Here is a 22620-nt window from a genome sequence, read left to right as displayed (position 1 = left end):
CATGAAGAACTACTGAATAAATAATTGAAAAAAATAGAAAAACACTCACAGATTGACACAATTGGCCATATAAAAATGGGACCTGGATGCAGTTCAGTTGAAAAACCTAGTTGGCATGGACACTTAGGTCCCCTGTCCAGCATGTAACAAAGCTGGGTGTGGTACTGCACATCTGCAATCCAAATCAGGGGAGGTGGAGGCAAAAGGTGCTACATAGCAAGTTCAAGGCCAGCCCAAACTACAGAAGAGTCGCTCCAAATTTTTGAAACTCTCAAGATGTAGGTTTAGTTTAAAGCTTTTTGGGGAGGGGGTTTCGAGACAGGGTTTCTCTGTGTAGCCTTGGCTGTCCTAGACTCGCTTTGTAGACCAGGCTGGCCTCGAACTTAGTGACCCGCCTGCCTCTGCCTCCCGAATACTGGGATTAAAGGCGTGTGCCACCACGCCCGGCTCGAGGCACCTTTTAAAATTGAATGCATGTGGCAAGTGCTGATGAGAAATAAGACCCTTACTTTGTTTTTGGGGGTTGTTTGTGTGTTTGTAGACAGGGTTTCTCTGTGTAGCCTTGACTGTCCTGGACTCACTTTGTAGACCAGGCTGGCCTTGAACTCCCAGTAAGACCCTCACTTTGTAATCAAATTCCAGGGACTGGGAAAAGTTCGAGGTTTTTATTTTGCAATTCTGTAGACATAGATGTCAGTCTACTAAAATGACCGGTGTACCAGTTTGGCACAAAACAGTCATTTTTAAAGGACCTAGTTCAAAAAAACCAACCAAACAACAACAAAAAAACCCGGTCCTGCCATCTTCCCATAGGCTGGTACTCCAGAGAGCTACACAACCTTTGCTCTCGCCTAGCATAACACCCTCTCCAAACACCCCACCGTGTTGGTTCAGGACACAAAGCCTTATCTATTGTACATCCTGGGTCTTGGGATTTCCTCCTTTTCAGGTCATGGCTCAGTCACATGGCAGAGTGCCTGTAACTTTTCAACCCTAGGATAACCTGAGTGCCTAGACAAGCAGGCACCCGCTGCTGCCAGCTAAAGGAAGACAGGGTGTGGTTGGGGAGGGTGGTGGTAGGGGTGGGCTAGCAACTCCTGCTTAACTGAACGCTAAACCACCTCCTACTGAAAATGGAACATGACTTATTTGTCGATTTATTCATTTATTTTTTTTTGTTTTTTTTTATATATTTTTTATTCATTTATTTTTGATAGAGTTTATTTTGTGTTATGGGTCCAGAAGGCCAAAGCTCATAATGACATAGAAGGCATCGCAACACGTGGCATGATTTATTTCTTGCAAAAATAGAGGGTCAAATTGCCCTGGCCTCCACGAGGCCAGGTTAAAGGGGGGGAAGCATTAAAGGGTGTGCTTACAATAGAGGCCCATCATTAACAACATTAACAGCATTTTAATAACAATTTAACCGTGATTAATCAAATACCCTGAGGCGAGATGTACCACTTTATCATCTCTGGAAGAAGGGCTTTGTTACTTTAGCCCGGGGGTGACTGAGGAAAAGCAGCTGCAGCAAAGGCTGCCCAGGAACACGAGTGGGCCAGCGACCATGTGCACAGGCACGGGTGCCACCCGGGAATGCCGAGCCAGGCTGTGAGCTGAGGTGAAGACAAGCAGCCGGAAGGCTTGACCAGAGCATCCGGGTGACAGGCGGGAGGTCAGAGAGGAACCCCGGAGCGCCCCCTTACTTCGCGTGGGGGAAAATCGCTGGGGTGAGCGGAACTCGCCTCCCAGCGATGAGTTTTGCTTTGGTGCGGCTAGCCCGGACCTGCAGAGGCGCCACAGGCTCAGCCGTAAGCTCCGCCCTCCGCCCGCCGGAAGCGCTCTCCTGACCCTGCGCGCCGCGGAAGATGGCGCTGGAGGCTGGCGACATGGAAGACGGGCAGCTTTCCGACTCGGATTCCGACATGACGGTGGTACCCAGCGACAGGCCGCTGCAAATGGCGGTGAGAGAGAGGGCACTCGGGGAATGTGCTGGAAGGCGGGGGGCGCGCGGCGGTGAGCGCGGGGCGCGGGTGGCCTCGGGATGGGATTCTGTGGTTCGGAGGCCGCGGGGCCTCCCGGCATCCCGGCACCGGCGAGCATCCCTCTCTTGTGGGGCTTCCACTGCTCCAAACTGATCCGCTCCTGCACAGCCGCTCCGGGAGACAAAGTTTTGCCCAGATGTAGACTGTGGGGACAGAGACCTGGAACTGCTTCTGGTGATCATTTTTTGTTCCTGGCGGAGAGGGAGCTCACTGCGTACTAGGGGCAGGGTCTATAGTGTTTCCCCCCCCACGCGAGCTCCACGTGCATCGTGGAGACACCAGGCTTTTGTTTGAGCCGTTCAGGGCTGTGGGGGGCATCTCGCTTTGTAACCCAGGCTGACCCGGCGCTTGAGCTGTCATCCTGCCTTTCATTCTCCAGAAGTGCTAGGAGAGCTGACAGGCGTGTACCACAGTGCCTCTAGTCTGAGAGTTGCTTGAGATCCCTGCTCCTCCCGCAGAAAGCTTTCCTGCCAGGCCACCTGCACTTAAGCCTTGGCACCGCCGCTATCAGCAAAACCATTTAACTTCCCTGTTCAGGTGGAGCTGGCTTGACACCCCGCTCGGCTGTAAGACAGAATACCGTAAGGCCTGGCCAGTTAGCAGCAATTACTACTGGAGGAATTCAATACATCCTTGATTTTTGTATTTTGTATAAAAATCAAAGATTGCAGACAAAATTACTTAGAGGAAATAAATTAAGAGTGCTTGCGTGCGTAGCATGCAGGAGACCCAGAGTTCAAGTCCCAGTACCTCTAAGCCAAGTGTAGTGTACACCTGTGTCTTCCCCCACCCCCAATAAAAGGATTTTGAGTCTTTTCACCATAAAAAAAATGATGTATGTTTAAAGTGATGGATATGCTAACAACCCTGGCTTGAGCATTATGAAATATATGCATATATTGAAGCCGCATGTTACACACATAAACTTGCGTAGTTGCTATGTGGTATTTTTGAAGTGATTACCTGTAGGCTCTGTTTCTTAACAATTAAACTTTATTATACAACCCAGCCAGCATACACGAGGGAAAAAAGGTTAAAGAGAAACAAGAGTGAACCTTCCGGTATCGGTTCCACGGGATGGGTCCCTAGGTATCTCTGGCCTGCCTGCTGCTTCAGCCTGTTCGCTGATCCACGTGCGCTCAAGCCGGGTCTGAACCTGCTGCTGCTCTCTCCTCTCCGCCAGTCAGTGTCACGTGCGAATCCCGAGGGTCGATTAGAAAAACAATAGTCCAGGTGGAGTCAGCAGGTCTGCTTCCTAAATTTCAGGCCCAGGATGGCTCCACCCAGTCTATCTCAAGGTTCATCTCAGGGACTGTCCATGGTGTGTCCAAGGGTAAAGCCCGCCAAGACTGCTTTTACCTGTGACAAAGCCTTCAGTCTTTGCCACAATTACCTTTACATGTAGATGTCTTAGAAAATTAATACTAAGATCTTATTTTTCAGTCTCTTTAGTTCTTTTTTACATTGATAATTCGGTTAGCATAATGCTATGAAATCTGAATTTTGAGGGTTTTGTTTGTTTTGAGACAGGGTCTCTTTTTTTTTTTTTTTTTTTTTTTTTTTTTTTTTTTTTTTAGCTCAGAGTGTCCTCAAAACCAAGATCCTCCTGCCTCAGCCCTTGAGCTCTGTCACAGCTGTGCAGTACTACACCTGGTGAAACCTGCAGTCAGAAGTAAAATATCTGGGATTCTTCCCCATAGGCCCTTACCATCACAGCTCTTCCTTTTCTTCTCTCTCTCTCTCTCTCTCTCTCTCTCTCTCTCTCTCTTCTCAATAAGGTCTCAGGATGTAGCCCTAGCTGACCCAAGAACTCAGCTTTGCCTGCCTCTGCTTCCCAGGAGTGCTGGGATTGAAGGTATAAATCACCAAACCTTGCTACACCATCAGATCTTAAAGGAGGAACTGTATAAAGGAAGTTGATATATCCAACTAGAAAATATATTTTTGCAGAGAATTATAACAAACTTTATCTTAACTGCCAGTGGCAGTTATTGTGTCTTTCTGTTTGTTGTGAGGCAGGGTCTCAGTAGGCCAAGAGAATGGCATGTGTCAATTTTATACGCATGCTGATCTTTAAGGAGGAAAAGTAAACACTTTGCTAATTTTAAAAAATATTTATTATTATGTGTATAGTGCTCTGCCTGCATGTACACCTGCAGTTCAGAAGAGGGCACCGGATCCCTTTTTAGATGGCTGTGAGCCACCATGTGGTTTGCTGGGAATTGAACTCAGGACCTCTGGAAGGGCAGTCAGTGCTCTTAACTGCTGAGCCATCTCTCCAGCCCAACTTTGCTAAATTTTAAGGAGATCTTTCAGAACCAAGTTGATATAATCGAGACTCGATTGGTTTCAGCTGTCTTTGGAGCGAGGCTGTTGTGGACACTCCTGTTGAGCGTCTGCTACACTCAGTCTCCTGCGTCTTTTCTCCTTAGCAAGGTCTTGCTGCGCAGCTCTAGGGATCTCGGTGCACTGTGTGACCTGAGTTGTCGTGATGCTCCTGCCCCAACCTCTTGATCTCTGGGGTCCCAGGCGTGCGCAACACCCACATCGTTGTAAAAAAAATAGTCCACAGTAGATGGAATTAATGTTTTGTGGAGCTAACTGTAATTTCCTTCACTTGCAGAAAGGGCTGGGTGCGGGCAGTGTTGCGTGCGGGCCAGCGTCCCTTTATCGGACTGTTAAGCACGTGGATTCAAGTGAGGAGAGCGTGGATTCCGATGACGATTGCTCTCCTTGGAAACGGAAGCGACAGAAAGGTCTTACTCCTCCCAAAGCAGAGCCTTTTCCGTTTGGCCAGAACGGTCAGAAACCAGCTCTCAATGGCGGAAAGAAGGTCAACAACATTTGGGGTGCTGTGCTGCAGGAGCAGAGTCAAGATGCAGTGGCCACGGAGCTTGGCATCTTGGGAATGGATGGCACCATCGACAAAAGCAGGCAGTCCGAAACCTATAATTACCTGCTTGCTAAGAAACTCAGGAGGGAAGCTCAAGAGTCTACAAAAGAGCTAGACAAAGATATAGAAGAATATATGCATGCTGACAAAAAAACGGGGCCAAAGGAAGAGGAGAACTGGCACGGTCATCTCAAACGGAAACGGCCTGTCAAAGACAGACTGGGTAACAGGGTAGAAATGAACTACAAAGGCCGCTGTGAGATCACAGAGGATGATTCTCAAGAGAAAGTAGCTGATGAAATTGCTTTCAGGTAAGCACTTGATCACATATCTGATATTTACACGAAATAAAACAGGTGCTAAATATATTCCTCTCTGGGCTTTAGGTTCTTTTTTTTTTTTTTTTTTTTTTTTTTTTTTTTTTTTTTTGAGGCAGTGTCTCTGCAGTCCCAGCAGTCCTGGAGCTTGTTAGGCAAGGTTGGCCTCAAACTCTCTGAGATTCACCTGCCTCTGCCTCCCAGACCTGGGATTAAAGGTGTGTACCACACTTGGCTGAGGGTTTTTGGGTTTGCCTTTTTTCCCCTCCCTTTCCTTAAAGGAATTAACCCAAGATATATTTGACTGTATGAATTCATTTGTGTCTTTCCAAAGGTAACTTTGAGCTGAAGATGTAGCTCAGTTGGTACAGTGCTTACCAAATATAGGACACCCTGAGTGCAGTCCTTAGCACCCCACAAACTGGGCGTAGTGTTCCATGCCTGTAATCCCAGCACTAAGGAGACGGAAGGTCAGAAGGTCTACCTCATTCTCAGCCACAGAGGGTGTTTGATGCCAGCCTGGCCTCGATGAGATACTGTCTCAAAAGGAAAAAGAAAAGATGGGGCTGGCAAGGTGGCTCAGTTGATAAGGGCACTTGGTGCCCGGCCTGGTTTCAGTTTAATCCCTGGCCTCACGTGGTGGAAGGAGAGACCTGACTCCTGCAAGTTGTCTCTGACCTCCCACATTTGTGCCATGGCAGAGCAACAACCCTCCCCACCCCCCACTCCACCCCACCGCCCACCCTCGGCTCCAAAAAATGGATGTCATTTTAAAATGTTATATTCTGAGGTGAAAAATAGTAACATGATAGTTACTCATTTTCAAGTGCCCCCCCCCATGGAGGCAAATTTATCCAGCTTTACAACTATTGCTTTATTATTATTTTTACAAGTGTTCCTTTTAAAACCTTTTCTCTCCATCACCCAGTAAAATCCTTCATGTCTATGTCATATGTCCATTTACTGTTAGTGTCCCTGTTCCTCTTCCTAGACAAGCATATTTTACTTCTGTCCTTGTACATTTATAATACAGATCAGTCATGCAGTATATGTTTTTGTGCACTTTCTTCTTTCTTTTTTTACTCCAAGATAGTGTTTCTCTGTGTAGCTCTGTAGACCAAGCTAAGCTAGACTTGAACTCCGTGATCTACCTGCCTTTGCTTCCCAAGTGCTAGAATTAAGTGCACCACTATGCCTGGCTAGTTTCTTCTTTTTTTTTTTTTTTTTTTTTTTGAGACGGTCTCAATTTGTGCCTGGAACTTAGTGTGTAAATTGTTGCGTTGTTGAAGGAACCGTTAAGCTAAAGCCAGTCCTGGAACTTACTATGTAGATCAGACTGGCCACAAACTCACAAGAGATATATATGCTTGTGTCTGCTTCTCAAGTGCTGGAATTAAAGGCATGGATGACTTACTATGCCTAACTGCTTATTTTCTTAATTTACATGAAGAGTATTGCTTGCTTTTTGTGTGTTTGGGGTTTTTTTTGTTTTGAGAATCATTTTCCATAGCCCAGACTGGCCTCAAATGTACTATGTAACAAAGTGGATCGGGAACTTTGATCCTCCTGCCTCTACCTCCCAAGGTCTGGGGTCACAGGCATGCACCACCATACACTGCCGATTTTATTGCGTGCATATAGATTTATTTCCAGACTGGATGGATAGTCTATGTTTATTTATTATGACTAATGCTGTTAATGAGACTTTGCTTGCAAATCCTTTTTGATAAATAGAATTGTTTGGTGCTAAATTGGCAAATCATGCATTTTTCACAGTTTCAGATTCTAATGAATTTTTATTAGCTTAAAGTCACTAGTTACATATTTGAAAATAGGTATTGCTGTTGGGGAAATAGCTGTGTACTTTTCAGGCAACACCAGTACTTGTTTGGTTGCTTGGGGGGTGGGGGGGCCGCTGTTTTGATTTTTCAAGACAGGGTTTCTCTGTGTATCCTTGGCTTTCCTGGACTGGCCTTGTAGACCAGGCTGGCCTCGAATTCACAGTAATCCACCTGCCTCTGCCTCCTGAGTACTGGGATTAAAGGTGTGCACCACCATGCCCAGTGTGTTTGTTTGGTTTTTTAATAGTCAAGATGTTTAGGGGCTGGAGAGATGATGGCTCACTAGTTAAGAGCATTGGCTGTTCTTCCAGAGGCTCCCGGTTTGATCCCTAGTGCTCACATGGCAGCTCACAGCCATCTGTAACTCCAGTCTTCCCGGGCAATCCAGGGACCCTCTTTTGGCCTTTGTGGGTACTGCTTGCATGTGGGGTACACACACATATGCAGCCCAAACACTCATACACATAAAGTAAAAATAAAATCTTAGCCAGGCGTGATGGCCCACACCTGTAATCGCAGCACTCTGGGCGGCAGAGGCAGGTGGATCACTGAGTTTGAGGCCAGCCTAGTCTACAAAGTGAGTCCAGTACAGCCAAGGCTACACAGAGAAACTCTGTTTCAAAAAAGTCTTCCTTAGGGATCAGGAACTTGAGCCCAGTAGTTCCCTGCCTGGCACGAGGTTGCTGTGCTGACTCGTGAGTGCAGGACAGTCTGTACTGTCTCCTGTGAGGAGAGTCCAAGGTCTGAGCACCACTGGAAATCGGAAAGTCTTCTGCACTGTTTTCCTTCATCTCTGGAGACCATGGCTCTGTCTGATCCAGTTAGAAGAGCCAGGGTTAATTTTAAAGCATACCTGAAGGCATTCTTGTGTTTGCTATTTGTTTTGGTGCAAGTGCTGAGCATATGTTTTTATATTTAGAGTTGATTTCATTCATCTTGCTTTGTGTGTTCACTTTGAGTATTGCCATAATCCAGTAAAGCAAATTAAAAGCCTTAGTGTGAGAGTTAGGATGAGACTTGAGGTTAAAGCCCTCTTGTGTGACCAAAGATGAGGTGGCTTCTATGTCAGTCATTCCAAAGTTAGTGCGTGGAGATTTAGGAAAGCAGGTGCTAATCAGTAAAATTTGGGTTCTAGTTGAGAGCTACACTGGACATTAAAGTAGACTCAACAAGTAGTAAACATGCTTTGTCTCGTCAGGTTACAGGAACCAAAGAAAGACCTGATAGCCCGGGTGGTGAGGATAATTGGGAACAAAAAGGCCATTGAACTTCTGATGGAGACCGCTGAAGTTGAGCAAAACGGCGGTCTTTTCATAATGGTAAGGCTTCCGTACTGTTTCTGGTTTTATATTATCACCTGGCTTTTTACAGCAAAATGAACTTGCCTCTCTGTTACACACACACACACACACACACACACACACACACACACACACACACACTCTCCCCTTTTGATGACAGGGTTCACTGGAATGCTGCCTCAGCCTCGTCAGTGCTGAGATGACAGGCATGTGTCATCATGCATCTTACAGATACAGTTTAAGACAACTGCCTGGAAGGAATTGAAACTCAGTTTTGAAGGGTTTGGTTTTAGAACACACTTACTGTGATTTAACTAAATTATTTGATTCCCTGCGGTCAGTCTCCTTGGGTAGAAATGAAGATGAATCCTATGCTGTAAGGAATAAACCAGATGGTCCACATAAGGTATTAGCTTAGTGCCTGGCATGGATACAAGGCAGCCCAACTTACTGAGTCAAGATCCTGTCTGTAAAAGAAAGCAAAACACTTGTGAAGTTATAAAACCCCAATAGGGCTGGGTTTGATGGGCTGTCCCTGTAATCTCAGCACGTAGGAAGCCAAGGCAGAAAGATTGCTTGGGGTTCCAGGACAACCTGGGCAAGACCCTGCCTCAGAAGTAAGTCAGTAAATCACCAATAGATACACAGTATACCCATGCATATTAAAAGTCCAGGGTAGCCTTTCTGCACTCCCGATGGACCGTGGAGCAGGCATGGCTTTGACATGTAGAATGATACTGGCAAGTTCGTGGACCTGTACGTGCCACAGAAATGCTTCGCATCATTGATGCCAAGGACCACGTGTCCATCCAGGTGAGTGTGGCTGAGGTTGACAGAGTCACAGTCCAGTTTATTATTGTTGTTGTTGTTATTATTATTATTATTATTATTATTATTATTATTATTATTATTTTCAGACAAGGTTTCTCTGTGTAGCCTTGGCTGTCCTGGACTCACTTTGTAGACCAGGCTTACCTCAAATTACAGCGATCCACCTGCCTCTGCCTCCCAAGTGCTGGGATTAAAGGCGTGCGCCACCACGCCCGGCTTCACAGTCCAGCTTAAAACCTGTGCTATCTGTGGGGCCATTCACAGGATGGACGAGTCAGATGATTCCATTCTCCAGTTACGAAGGCTATGAAATTGTCTCCAAGAACTTCTGATCAAAAGAGATTGGGAATATATGTCAAAAATAAAAGTGAGAAAGTAAATAAAGAAAAAAAAAAGCTTGAAGAGATGCCTCAGAGGCTAAGAGCACTGGCTATTCTTCTAAAATTCTTGAGTTCTCAACAACCACATGATGGTTCACAATCATCTGTAGTGAGATCTGGTGCCCTCTTCCAGCATGCAGGTGTACATGCAAGAAGAACACTGTATACACAATATTAAATAAATCTTAGGGGGATAAAAGCTGAAGGGTGGTAGGGGTAAGAAAGAAATACCTGGCTGGGCATGGTGGCAAACACCTTTAATCCCAGCATTTAGAAGGCAGAGGCAAGAGGATCTCTGAGTTCAAGGCCAGCCTGGTCTACAAAGCAAGTCTCAACAGCCAAGGCTACACAGAGAAACCCTGTCTCGAAAAAAAAAAAAAGAAGAAATACCTGAAAATCCCCTAGAGTGGGATTGCAATAATGGAGGAAAGAGGTTGAGAAAAACTGTCCACTGTTTCTTCTCTCGCAAGACCAAGGGCGGTAACACTTAGTAGTTTCCAGATCTCAGTCATTCAGCTTTCAGTGTGTAAGTAAGGGTGACAGTGTGAATGTTTTCCTTCTTACTTGCTACTCTGGGTTTCTAGTGTGTTACCCAGTAGGCATAGCACAGGTAACATAGATAGCATGCTGTGGGAACAGAGAGAAAAGAAACCTACAGGACTGAAAGCATTGGGGCTAGAGAAATCTCAGTTATTAAGAGGTTGTTGTGTTCTCGAGAGAGCCCAAGTTTAGTTCCCAGCACCCATGTTGGATGGTGTCCTAATTAGGGACTCTATTGCTATAATGGAACACCATGACCAAAAGCAAGCTGGGGAAGAAAGTTTATTTGGCTTACACTTCCATATTCCTGTTCCTCACTGAAGGAAGTCAGGGCAGGAACTCAACAAGGCAGGAACGGGGGGGGGGGGGGGGCGGGCAGGAGTTGATGCAAAGGCCATGGAGGGATGCTGCTTACAGACTTGCTCCCCTTGGCTTGCTCAGCCTGCTTTCTTTCTTTCTTTTTTTTTTTTAAATATTTTATTTAATTTATGTGTACTGGTGTGAGGGTGTCATGTCTTGGAGTCAAAGACAGTTGTGAGCTGCCACGTGGGTGCTGGGAATTGAACCCAGGTCCTTTGGAAGAGCAGGCAGTGCTCTTAACCACTGAGCCATCTCTCCAGCCCCTCAGCCTGCTTTCTTACAGAACTCAAGATCACCAGTCCAGGGATGGCATCACCCACAATGGTCTTTGAGAAAATGCCTTACAGCTTGGTGCCATGGAGGCCTTTCCTCACCGGAGGCTTCTTCCTCTGATGACTCCAGCTTGTGTCAAGTTGACACAACCGCTAGCACAGATGGCTCACTCCCCCTTTAACTCTAGCCCCACAGGGATCCGATGCCCCTGGCCTCTCTCACTCACACTGTCACGTATAAGACTTAAAGTTAACAAATTTTGAAAAGGAATTGATAACATTGGCTGAGGAAACAGCCCATAAACTTAAATTATAGAAATCATCAATAAGGTTTATTAGTAATATAATTTTTTTAAGAAAGAAAACTATATATCCCAGTTAGTTAATGCTGGTCTACTGAATATTAAGATGTGAATTCAAGTGTACTTTTGATATGTCTTCTCTGAAATACTATTAAATGCCTGCTTTGTACTGAGAATTGTTGAAGTTGGAAGACAAGAAAACTCAGTTTATTGCAGTAATTACGTGACCAGGCATGTTGACATCATGCCTATAATCCCAGCACTTGAGAGACAGAGACAGGAGGATCACTGAACTGGCCTACCTAGTAAGTTTCAGACTCTCCAGCCTACATAATGAGGCCCTGCCTCAAAACACACAAAAAAGAAAGACACAAAGACTAAATTATGGCCTTTGATTTGATTTGATATTGCCAAGCTTGATGCCCTGAGACCATCACCACTTCCGTTCTCCGCCTCTAGTGGGGTGGTAGATCAGCCAGCCTACGTCTGCAGCTTGTCCCCTGCCTCACTTCTCACTGAAGCGTGCATGCCTCCTTGAAGAAAGCAATGTAGTTTTTGTTTGTTTAAAAAAAGAATAGTAAATATAATTTGAAGTGTATTAGAAAGTATGTACACTATGAGAAAAGAAGTAGATGAAGTGAAGGTATAAGGAAGAGGGCAGAGAACTCTAAATAGGTAGTCTGGGTACAGATCTGAACAGGTTTAAAAGGCAAAGCAGTAAGGACTACAAGATAGGCTCTGTGTGTGTGTGTGTGTGTGTGTGCGCGCGCGTGCGCGTGCGCGCACCTATGTGTTCACAGGCACATAACAGCTATGAAAGAAGTGTTAGAGCCAGAAATGCTTGAAGTGAGCAAGAATTTGTCTTAGGTGTAAAGTTGGGCAGGGTGCCAAAAACTCAAGTGGCATTTCAAAGTAATCTTTTCAAAACTTAAAAAATGATTTTGGAGCTAGTCCTTACTGTGTATTCTTGGCTGTCGTGGAACTCACTATGTAGACCAGGTGACCTCAAAACCACAGAGATCCATCCATCTGCCTCTGCCTCAGAGTACTGAGATCAAAGGTATGTACCACCGCACCTGGTTCAAAACTAAAACTTAATGCAAGAAAATCCACATTGAATTAAGTAGAAGTTGGGCTTTAACCGTGTATTTAAAAACTGGCATCTCAAGCTCATCTCTTCCTGATACCTGATAGGAACAAGGGGTCTTTGTGGCTGAGATAGAATTAATGAGAGACTAAGGTTTAAGATGTCTTAGTTGCTGAGTGTGGTGGTACACACCTTTAATCCCAGCACTCAGAAGGCAGAGGCAGGCAGATCTCTGTAGTTTGAGGCTAGCCTGCTCCACATAGTAAGTCTAGGAGAGACAAGGCTGTTATACAGAGAAACCCTGTCTTGAACACCCCCTCAAAAAAAAAAAAAAGATGGCTTAGTTACTTTTCTATTGCTGTGCTAAAACACCATGACCAATGCAACATATAAAAGAAAATATTTACAGAGATTCAGAAGGTTAGAGTTTGTGAGAATAGTGACAGGCAGTCTTGACTATGGAGCAGTAGCTCAAAGTTTATATCTTTTTTTTTTCTTTCTTTCTTTCTTCCTTTTCCTTCAAGACAGGGTTTCTCTGTGTAGCCTTGGCTGTCCTGGACTCACTTTGTAGACCAGGCTGGCCTCAAACTCAGAAAGATCTGCCTGCCTCTGCCTCCTGAGTGCTGGGATTAAAGGTGTGGGCCACCATGACCAGCTCAAGAATTTACATCTTAAGACACAGCCATGACTAAGAGAGAGAAAAACCGCTGGGAATGGCCGAGTCTTTGGAAACTTCAAGGCCTGTCACCAGTGTCACATCTCCTCCCATGGGGGCACACCTCCCGATCCTTCCCACAGTTCCTCTAATGGGCACCAGGCATTCAGACATGAGCCTAGGGGCCATTCTCATCCAGCCACTACAAAAGACAAGAGAAGAAATGTAGGCTGGCTCAAGTGGAGAATAATTTATGTCTCAGATATGACTTTATTTTTTTTTTTCTAATTTTTTTTTTAAAGATTTATTTATTTATTATTATGTAACCTGCAGGCCAGAAGAGGGCATTAGATCACATTATAGATGGTTGTGAGCCACCATGTGGTTGCTGGGAATTGAACTCATGACCTCTGGAAGAGCAGTCAGTGCTCTTAACTGCTGAGTCATCTCTCCAGCCCATGACTTTACTTTTAATGAATTAGTTCTTGGAGGGCTTTGGTTAGTTGAGGTGCACATAGTGCCACATGGTATGCATTTTTGTACTTTCTGGTGTTTAGCTGGCCCTCCATGGGTAATGTGAGGGTATAGACTACCACTTGTAAAGGCATACCTTGGGGAAAATATGCCCAGTAAATAAGCTTCATTTAACAATGGTTATAGTGCTTTTGGCCATTAGTCCAGTGTTAATGAATCTGTATATGGGTGCATGCATTTTGTCTGCTTGGTTAATTGGTTTTGATTTGTTGTCACTTCTGTGGTGCTGGTGACTAAACCTGGTCTTATGCTAAATATGCCCTCTTCCACTGAGCTACACCCTTAGCCTCAACAGATTGTCTTAAAATGTCTGTAAACAGGAGACAGGTTTGCACAAATCTAACTTTATATTACATCTCAAGTTGTGTTTTAATATTTGCTAATTCAGTGCTTGTGACAGCATAATAGAATATGATCATCAGAAGTGATGGAAAACAGCAGTATATGTATGTGTGTGCGTTCCCGTGTATGTGTGTGTGTGTGTATGTGTGTGTGTGTGTGTGTGTATAAATACAATTCTTTTTTTCTTGTGTAGCCCTGGCTAGCCTAATATTCCATGTAGACCAGGCTAGCCTTGAATTCATAATCTACCTGTCTCTGTTGAGATTAAAGGTGTGCACCATTACACCCAGGTACCTGAGTCATCATGGTACAAAGCCTGAGGTATAGCTCTCATTTAGCATTTCCCTAGATGACCGTCTAATAGTGTCAGCACAGTTATTAAATACCCCATTTTATCTTTTTGGATTGAGGTAGTATTGTGTTGGTTATATTTTTGCATGCACACTGTACCCATGCTTACAGGTAGGCAGAGCACTCAGACACAAAATACAAATAAAATAACATCTGAAACAGTGTCAGAATCAGGTCTGGGTTTCTAATCTTGTACTGGCTGTCTTCCATAAGTGTACCTCTGTTCAAATGTTTGCTGGTCATTTAGGAGCCTGTAGTGTGGGAGCTGGGCTTGTCGCTCGGCAACTGAGCACTCTCCTAGCATGGCAGAGGCCTGGCTCCCTCTCAGCACTGTCAAATAAGTAATCAGTCTTCACGTATGAAGTGGTCGAACAATATGTTTGAAATAGTCTCAAAAAATGGCCTATGGAAGTCTCTATGTGGTTTAACTTTTCATTCCTTTTTGTAGAATGGTAGTCGAAGAAGAACACCTGGTGGCGTTTTCCTGAATCTCCTGAAAAACACTCCCAGCATCAGCGAAGAGCAAATTAAGGTAATGACGACGACTGTGTCCTTGGCTGTCGGTGTGTTGGAAAGCCAGGGTTAGGGCCCACACTGTAATCCAGCACCCAGAAGTAGAGGCCCCAGATGGCTGTACATTCCAGGAAGGTAAAGGAGCCGGGCTCCATGAAGCACGCCTGTAATCCCAGCACCCAGGGAGGCAGAGGCAGGAGGATCCTGTGAATTCGAGGCCAGCCAGAGCTACGTGAGATCCTGTCTCAAAAAGAGGAGAAAAAAATGCATAGTGCCTTTTAAATTTCTACTCAGGCTCATTTTCTGTGTAACCTTTGATACTTACTTTATTAAATGGATCAATATTCCCTTTCTTCAGTAAGTAAAACCTATGTGTTTTATTAAACTTTCTTCCCTTTGAGCTGGCCATGGTGGCGCGCTCCTTTAATCCCAGCACTAATCCCAGCACTCGGGAGGCAGACAGACAGATCGCTGTAAATTTGAGGCCAGTGTGGACTACAAAGTGGGTCCAGGACAGCCAAGGCTACACAGAGAAACCCTGTCTCAAGGGAAAAAGAAAAGAAAAGGAAAAAAAAAGAAACAACTTTCTTCCCTTTGAGAGCCAGTGTCAGCATATTTTTACATTTCTATTATAGTTTCTAATAACCATTTTAAATACAGTAAATGGAAATATAGATGAGTATGTATTTTTCACTTATATTCATCAGTGGTTAATACTGTGACATTCTTAGTTTACATTTGCTTCTATTTTGTTTGGAAAAAAATAGCAGACAGCATGATGTTCAGCTTTACTTATTTCAACAAGCAACATTTTTGTTGTACTTATTTATATTTTCTAATACACTTTTATTGAGAATTTCATATGTGTATATAATGTATTTTGTTCATATTTCTCGTCCAAGTCCTCGCAGGCCTCCCTAACAGGTCTCCCTTCTAGCTTCATGTCCTCCTTTTGTTTGTTCTTAGTAACAAAACCTCTAGGTCTAGTTAGCGCTTCCTGTGGGCCACAGGCCACCTTCCTGTAGCCACAATCCCAGGAGAAAAATGACTCCACTAGAAGTCATAAATTGCCATTAGATCTTGAGCTAAGACTTGTTCTTGTTTGTTTTAGATTTTCTATTATTTGTCTTAAGTGTTTTTACCTGCATGTATGCAACATGTGCCTATGGAATCCAAAAGAGGGCATCAGACACCCTGAAACTGGAGTTCCAGACAGTAGTCACTGTGTGGGTGCTGGGAACCAAAGTCAGGTCTTCTGCAAGAGCCACTGAGCCATCTCCCTAACTAGTTCGTTTTGTTTTGAGAGGAACTCCTGACTAGCTAGCCTAGATCTCACAGAGACCCGCCTGCCTCTGCTTTCTGAGCATGGATTAAAGACAAGCAGACCATGTGCAGCTCAGGCTGTTCCCTACCCTTCTGCAGTTTTGACTGGCTCTGTCCTGCTCTTCAGCAAGTATCTTAAGTAGAATACCGTACAGTGTAGATTTCTCACAACTCAAACTTTAGTCTTTTTTCATTAAAAAAAAAATCAACCAGGCTTTATTACACTTACAGTGACTATGTGCATGTTTCTGCCATGATGTATGCCATATAGATAGAGGCCAGAGGAGTTAATTGCCTGCTTCCACCATGTGGGCTCCAGGGACAAACCCGGGTCATCGGGCTTGGCAGCAAGTACCTTTACTGCTGAGCTGCCTCTCTGGTCCTGTTTTCTCTCTCTTGAGGCAAGAGTCTCACTGTGAGGTCCAGGTTGGTAACTCACAGTCCCGACTTAGCCACCTGAGTGCTGGGATTACAAAGGGCTGTTATTGCAAATGTCTGCAGCCACACCCAGCTTTTCACACTGTTTCACTTGATAATGAGAGATTGTCATTTACAGTTAGCATTTATGAGCACATTTTAGAATTAGCTTCTCGCGGGGCAAACATCTAACACAGCTGTTGTCCTTGAGTAGCTCTGCATTTTCTTTATCATGTCTAAGCGATGAGGATTGGGGCTGAGGATGCAGCCTGCTTGGTAGCCTGCTTCCCTAGCATGCACAAAAGCCTTGGGTTCAAACCTCAGCACCACATAAACTAGTTATGATGGTATATGGCCATGATGCCAGCCCTTGGGACTAGGTAGACAGGAGAATCAGAAATTCAGGGCCATCTGTAGCTCTATAGCAAGCTCTAGGCCAGCCTAGATACCTCTCAAAGTGGGGTGGGGCTTGGGTGTAACTATGCTAGCTATATAAAACTAATAGCAGTGCTAGAGTGATGGCTCAGCACTTAAGGACACTGGCTGCTCTTGCAGAGGGCCTGAGTTCAATTCCCAGCACCTACATAGTGACTCAAAACTATTTGTAATTCTAATTTTAGGAGCTCTAGTGCCTATTTCTGACCTCTGTGGTCACCAGGGGTTTTTGTTTTGTTTTTGTTTTTGTTTTCCAAGACAGGGTTTCTCTATGTAGTCTTGGCTGTCCTGGACTCACTTGATAGACCAGGCTGGCCTTGAACTCACAGCAACCCGCCTACCTCTGCCTCCTGAGTGCTGGGATTAAAAGCATCCACCGCCACTCCCAGCAGTTATGGTTTGTTTTTGTTTTTGTTTTTCAAGGCCGGGTTCCCATGTTGTAGCGTTGGTTGGTCTGGACTCTATTTGTAGACCAGGCTGGCCTCGAACTCACAGAGATCCGCCTGCCTCTGCCCTCAAGTGCTGGGATTAAAGGTGTACACCACCACGCCCAGCTAACATAATTTTTTAAAAAAAGATTTATTTGTTTATTATTTATACAGTGGTCTACATGTACATCTGCAGGCCAGAAGATGGTTATGAGCCATCCTGTGGTTGCTGGGAATTGAACTCAGGACCTTTGGAAGAGCAATCAGTGCTCTTAACCTCTGAGCCGTCTCTCCAGCCCCAAACAAACACTGATAGCAGCTAGAAACTATTTACCTTGGTCTGGTGCCTCTTATGAACATAGTTTGTATGTGCTTGATGGTGGGGTTCCTTTTCCCACCTACAGCTCCTATTGGGCTGGAGAGTTGGTTCAGTGATTAAGAGCACTTATTGTTGCAAAGGATCCAGGTTCGATTCCCAGCACCCACATGAAGGCTCATGACCTCCTCAAGCACAGAATGTGTGGTACACAGACAAACATGAAGGTGAAACACTCAGGTGTGGGAAAGATTAAGCTTTGTCGCAGGTGGAAGCAGTCTTGGTGGGCTTTACCCTTAGGGCACACCATGAATACCTTGTGAGAGACTGTTTGGAGCCTTCCTGGGCTTGGAATTCAGGAAGCCTACCTAGGAACCCCACCGTGGCTATTGTTTTTCTAATTGACCCTCGAAGGGAGAAGGGACCGCCCTTTGCATATGACTGGGAAGGTGGGGGAGAGAAAAACAAGAGGTAGGAGGAGAGAAGGAGAAGGCGCGGAGAGAGAGGAAGGGACCGGACCAGCTCGTGGGACTGAGACACCTAAGGACCCGTCCTGCCGAACGGATTCCAGGAGGTTTTAATCTTCTGTCCCTTTAACCTTTTTTTCCTTCTTGTATATGCTAGTTGGGTTGTATAATAAAGTTTAATTGTTAATAAACTGAGCCAACACTCAGGCACATAAGATAATAAAAATAAATCTCAAAAAACAAAAACAAGTGAAAATTCATTCTAGCAGTATAGAGGATTTTTGTTTTGTTTTGATCTCGTATTGAGAGTCCCACAGGAACCATTCTTCTGTTGCACATCTGAAATCTGTAGTTCCCCGTGGCTATTTTTCCTCATAGGAATAGATACTTTGAAGAAAACAACTTGTAAGGGTGTGTTTCCTTGGTGGCACAGCAGTACCAGCTGTATTTACTGTTCTTTCCCTCCAGTGTATCCCTGCACAAAAGCCGGTAAGAGATAGATCCTCCTGAGTCCACACTGGTTAGCAGGGCATCATTTTCAGAAACTAGATTGGCATGGCAGGAAGGATTGTCTGATTTTACCAATTGACAGGGACCACTCAGCCATAGTTTTCTCATCTATAAAGTAGGGAGTGTAGAGCTGGGCATGCCTCGGTTGGTAAAGTGTCTGCCACAAAAGCATATCCCTGGCGTCCACAGGAAAAGGCCTGCTGCTGGCTTTGATGGTGCACGTCTTAATCCCAGCATTCAGGAGAAGCAGGCATTAGCTCTGGAGTTTGAGGCCAGCAGGACTACATAAAGAGACTGGCTCGGAGCGGGGTGTGGTGGTGTGCACGCCTTTAATCCCAGCAAATTAAGCAGGCATGCAGGTGGATCTCTTGAGTTCCAGGACAGCCAGAGCTACACAAACCTTGTCCTGAAAAACCAAAAAAGAGGTGGGGGAGGGCGAAGGGGGAGGGAGAGAGGAAGAGAGAGACTGGCTCGGGGTTGGAGAGATGGATCAGCGGTCAGGAGCACTGGCTGTTCTTCCAAAGGATGCAAGTTCAACTCCTAGAGCCACAGGGCAGCTCACAGCTGTCTGTAATTCCAGTTCCAGTTCTTTTTTCTCTGCTATTGAGTCCAGCTTTAAAATTGACATCCTCAAGCCAGGCGTGGTGGTGCACGCCTTTAATCCCAGAACTCGGGAGGCAGAGGCAGGCGGATCGCTGTGAGTTCGAGGCTAGCCTGGTCTACAGAGTGAGTCCAGGACAGCCAAGGGTACACAGAGAAACCCTGTCTTGAAAAACCAAAAAAAAAAATAAATAAATAAATTTGACATCCTCTTGCCTTCACTTCCTGAATGCTGGGATTACAGGTGTATACAGCATGAAAGAGCTAACTTAAGTAACTTGGACAAATGGTTTCCACAGACAAGAGGGAAGAAAATATCATTCATTGGCCCTGGAACCAGAATTGATACTGTATGAACTCCACAGTGTGAAGGGAGGTTTTCCCCAGTCACACAGATAAACAGTAGATGAATTGAGTTGCCTCGGCCACTTAGAACACTCTGACTCTAAAACCACTGCTCTCACCATACATCTTTGAATTTTCAGCAACTTTGCAGTATAGTGCTACTAGAAAACATACGTGTGGGGCCGCTGGAGAGCGAGCTCAGCAGTGGGCGGCTGGCGGTTCCCAGAACCCACGTGTGCTTACAGTTGTCTAATCCCAGCTCCAGGGAGTCCCACCTCCTCTTCTGGGAGATCAGGGCACAGATACTAGGAAGAGTTTCTTTCCACGCTGTTGGTCTCGCTGCCTGAGCTCGGTCTTCAGGAGTGGTGCAGGCCTTCGCCCGCTGAGCTGTCGCACTAGCCTGATGGCTTCCTTCTACCTCCTTCCTTCACCCTTCCTTTTTCTTTCTCTTTTATTTTCTTTGATTTTTGTTTTTGTTTTGCTTATTGTTTGTTCTTATTTGTGAGACCTTGTAGTTTAATACCTAAATTGTAGAAAATGTAAAGGAGAAAGCAGCAGGCAGATAAATAAGTGTGTATGTGTGTATTTGGGGGGAAAATGAAAGGATGGAATGGTTTGGTGGCTTCTGTTTTTGAGACAGGGTCTCACTATGCAACCCTAGCTTGCATCAAACTCACAAAGATTTACCTGCCCCTGTTTCCTGGGTGCTGGGAGTAGCAGCACTGTGCCCCACCTGCAGCTTCCTTTAAATAAGACTTAGAGTGTTTGGTGGGAAAGGAACTTCATAACTATTTACTACATTGCCAAACATTATTGGTGAGAGATTTTTTTAAAAAAATATCTAGATACTTATAAGTTAAGATGTGTTTCTTTTTTTCTTCTTCTTCCTATTTTCACTCTTTATTTGAAATAAGGACAGCATAAGCTTTAGATATTTAAAACAATCAACCGGGTGATAAAACTTGAAAATAAAAATGGCCTGAAATTGGAAAGTAAACGGTTCACCAGATTGGGGGTAGGAGAGAAAGAACTGCAAGATCATCTCCACAGGAGAATGAAACACATGTGCAGTGAGCCACCAAGGGCGTGGCTTCCATTCAGTACAGTCCAGGTTAAACACCCACGATCTCTGTCACAGCATCATAGTCTCCAAATGTTCAAAGTAATAGTGGGTAGAAGAGAAAAAGCAACTCCAGAGTGACTTATTAATTAATCTGGATGACTGTGACAAGTCCCCCAATCCTTACATGACAAAAGTCTTCAGAGCAGACAGCCTTTCCTGTACTCTCAACTGTTAATACAGTGAATAGAGACAAGTGAATGTCAGTCCTGCTAGGCCAATATGTGCAATTCCTCAAAGACCAACTGTACCTTTATATGACATTCCCATCATGTTTCTGGCTGCTGTTGTGTTGAGGTCATCTCCTATATCCCATGTTTTCTCAATGATAATACCAACTGCACTATACAGCAAGGCCAGGGAACCTAGAATATTAGCCCAAAGTTCACCTTGCCTAATCACCATATTCAAAATTTATACATTTCTTGGTTTGGACCAGGCCATAACATGTGTTTCTATATAAAATAAAAATGCATCTTTCCTCTTGAAGCCTGGCTGTGGCGAAACATACCTGTAAGTCCAGCAGTTGGGAGGCAGAGGCAGGAGGATCCTCACAATTTGAGGCTAGCCTGGTCTACATAGTGACTTCCAGGCTAGTCATGACAGTATCATGAGACTGTCTCATAACAAGTATATCTTTATTTATATTGCTTTTGCTCCTCACAATATATTTTTAGTAGTCACTATTTGGGTTATATATTAAACAACATGGGTTTAATATACTACAAATAACGGATACTAAATGCCCTGCCGGGAATTTCAGTAGTGCCAGTGGTAAGCATTGTGCTTGTCAGTAATTATTTTTATTTTATATGTGTCTGTTTTGCTGCATGTATGTACACATATCATGTGTGTGCAGTGCTCTCAGAGACCAGAGGAGAGTGTTGGAGCCCCTGAAACTAGAGCTAAAGTTAGTGCTGTGAACTGAACCCAGGTCCTCTAGAAAAGCAGCAAGTGCTCTTAACTGCCATCTTCCCAGCCCTAACAGTAAGATTTTAAGAAATGGAATGTTTACATTTTGCAAGTGCCATGTTCTTAAGCCCACAACTACTCATATATTGTTAAGACATTTCAAAGTTACATCTTTACTTTTGTATTCTGGGCTTTTTGTGTGTGTGAGTGTGATCAGTTATAGTTAAAGTCTAAACAAGATTTCTTCATGGTAGCTTCTTGTCTAGTGAGCGGGCATGGGGCACAGTATGTTATGGCCTGCCTAACAGTAGACTGGTTTTGAATATAGCAGTCAGCACTTAATATCATGAACTCTGTTCAGATAATGAGATCACTAGTAGTTTTGTACTATTGAGAAAGAGAAATAGATGACTATAAAAGGCCTGCCTCATAATGTACTTGTAACAAATAATATAGGATGGGTTTTTTGTTTGTTGTTTTTAACCAAAGTTTTTTATTTCAGGAGATTTTCTATGTTGAAAATCAAAAGGAATATGAAAATAAAAAAGCTGCTAGAAAAAGAAGAACACAACTATTGGGGAAGAAAATGAAACAAGCTATTAAAAGTCTAAATTTTCAGGAGGATGATGACACATCTCGAGAAACCTTTGCCAGTGACACTAATGAGGCCCTAGCCTCCCTTGATGAAGCCCAGGAAGGACCTGGCGAAACCAAGCTGGATGCTGAGGAAGCCATCGAGGTGGACCATCCTCAGGATTTAGACATATTTTAAGCATATTTTGGACGTTTTGAAGAATAAACTTTTGTTTTAACAAAAAATAATTGTTACGTTTCTACTGAAGTTGCTTTACTGTGCACTGAATCTGGAGAAAGAGAGCTGTTTCTCTTTGAAGTAAACATGTATGTGGGCAGTCAAATGCCATCGATGACGGCAGTGTTTAAAGATGGCAGTGTCTGACAGGTGCACAACACGGGTCTAATTTCTCCTTCTGCATGTGTGGGCTCTTAGCCTAGTTCCAGCTGTGATGGCTCTGTCCAGCTCACTGTTTCATGCCATTAAGATGCTTTTGTTTTCTGATTCATCGTCGTGGTGAGCTATGCTTTGGTTTTAACACATTCCATTAAAGTATCCTGTAATATGCGTAAGTTGTTCAGCTGCTACTTCTAGTCCTTCCTGTAG

General features: G+C 44.4%; 1 protein-coding gene across 2 annotated transcripts; it reads left to right on the top strand.

Moving 5' to 3' along the window:
• The first annotated feature begins 1740 nt into the window (after positions 1–1740).
• On the top strand, positions 1741–22586 carry PHAX (phosphorylated adaptor for RNA export). 2 transcript variants are annotated; one of them, XM_084780327.1, is made up of 5 exons: positions 1741–1964; positions 4672–5252; positions 8298–8418; positions 14503–14586; positions 21943–22586. In XM_084780327.1, exons 1-5 carry the CDS (start codon positions 1872–1874, stop codon positions 22210–22212), a joined length of 1149 nt encoding a protein of 382 aa, XP_084636453.1. In that variant the 5' UTR covers positions 1741–1871; the 3' UTR covers positions 22213–22586. The 2 variants fall into 2 exon arrangements, with proteins under 2 accessions (XP_084636453.1, XP_084636452.1); XM_084780326.1 differs by having other exon boundaries at positions 1744–1967.
• Positions 22587–22620: the final 34 nt, after the last annotated feature.

Source organism: Acomys minous, assembly GCF_964271855.1.
Source record: "Acomys minous genome assembly, chromosome: 4".
NCBI lineage: Eukaryota > Metazoa > Chordata > Mammalia > Rodentia > Muridae > Acomys > Acomys minous.
This window is presented reverse-complemented; position numbering and strand designations above follow the sequence as displayed.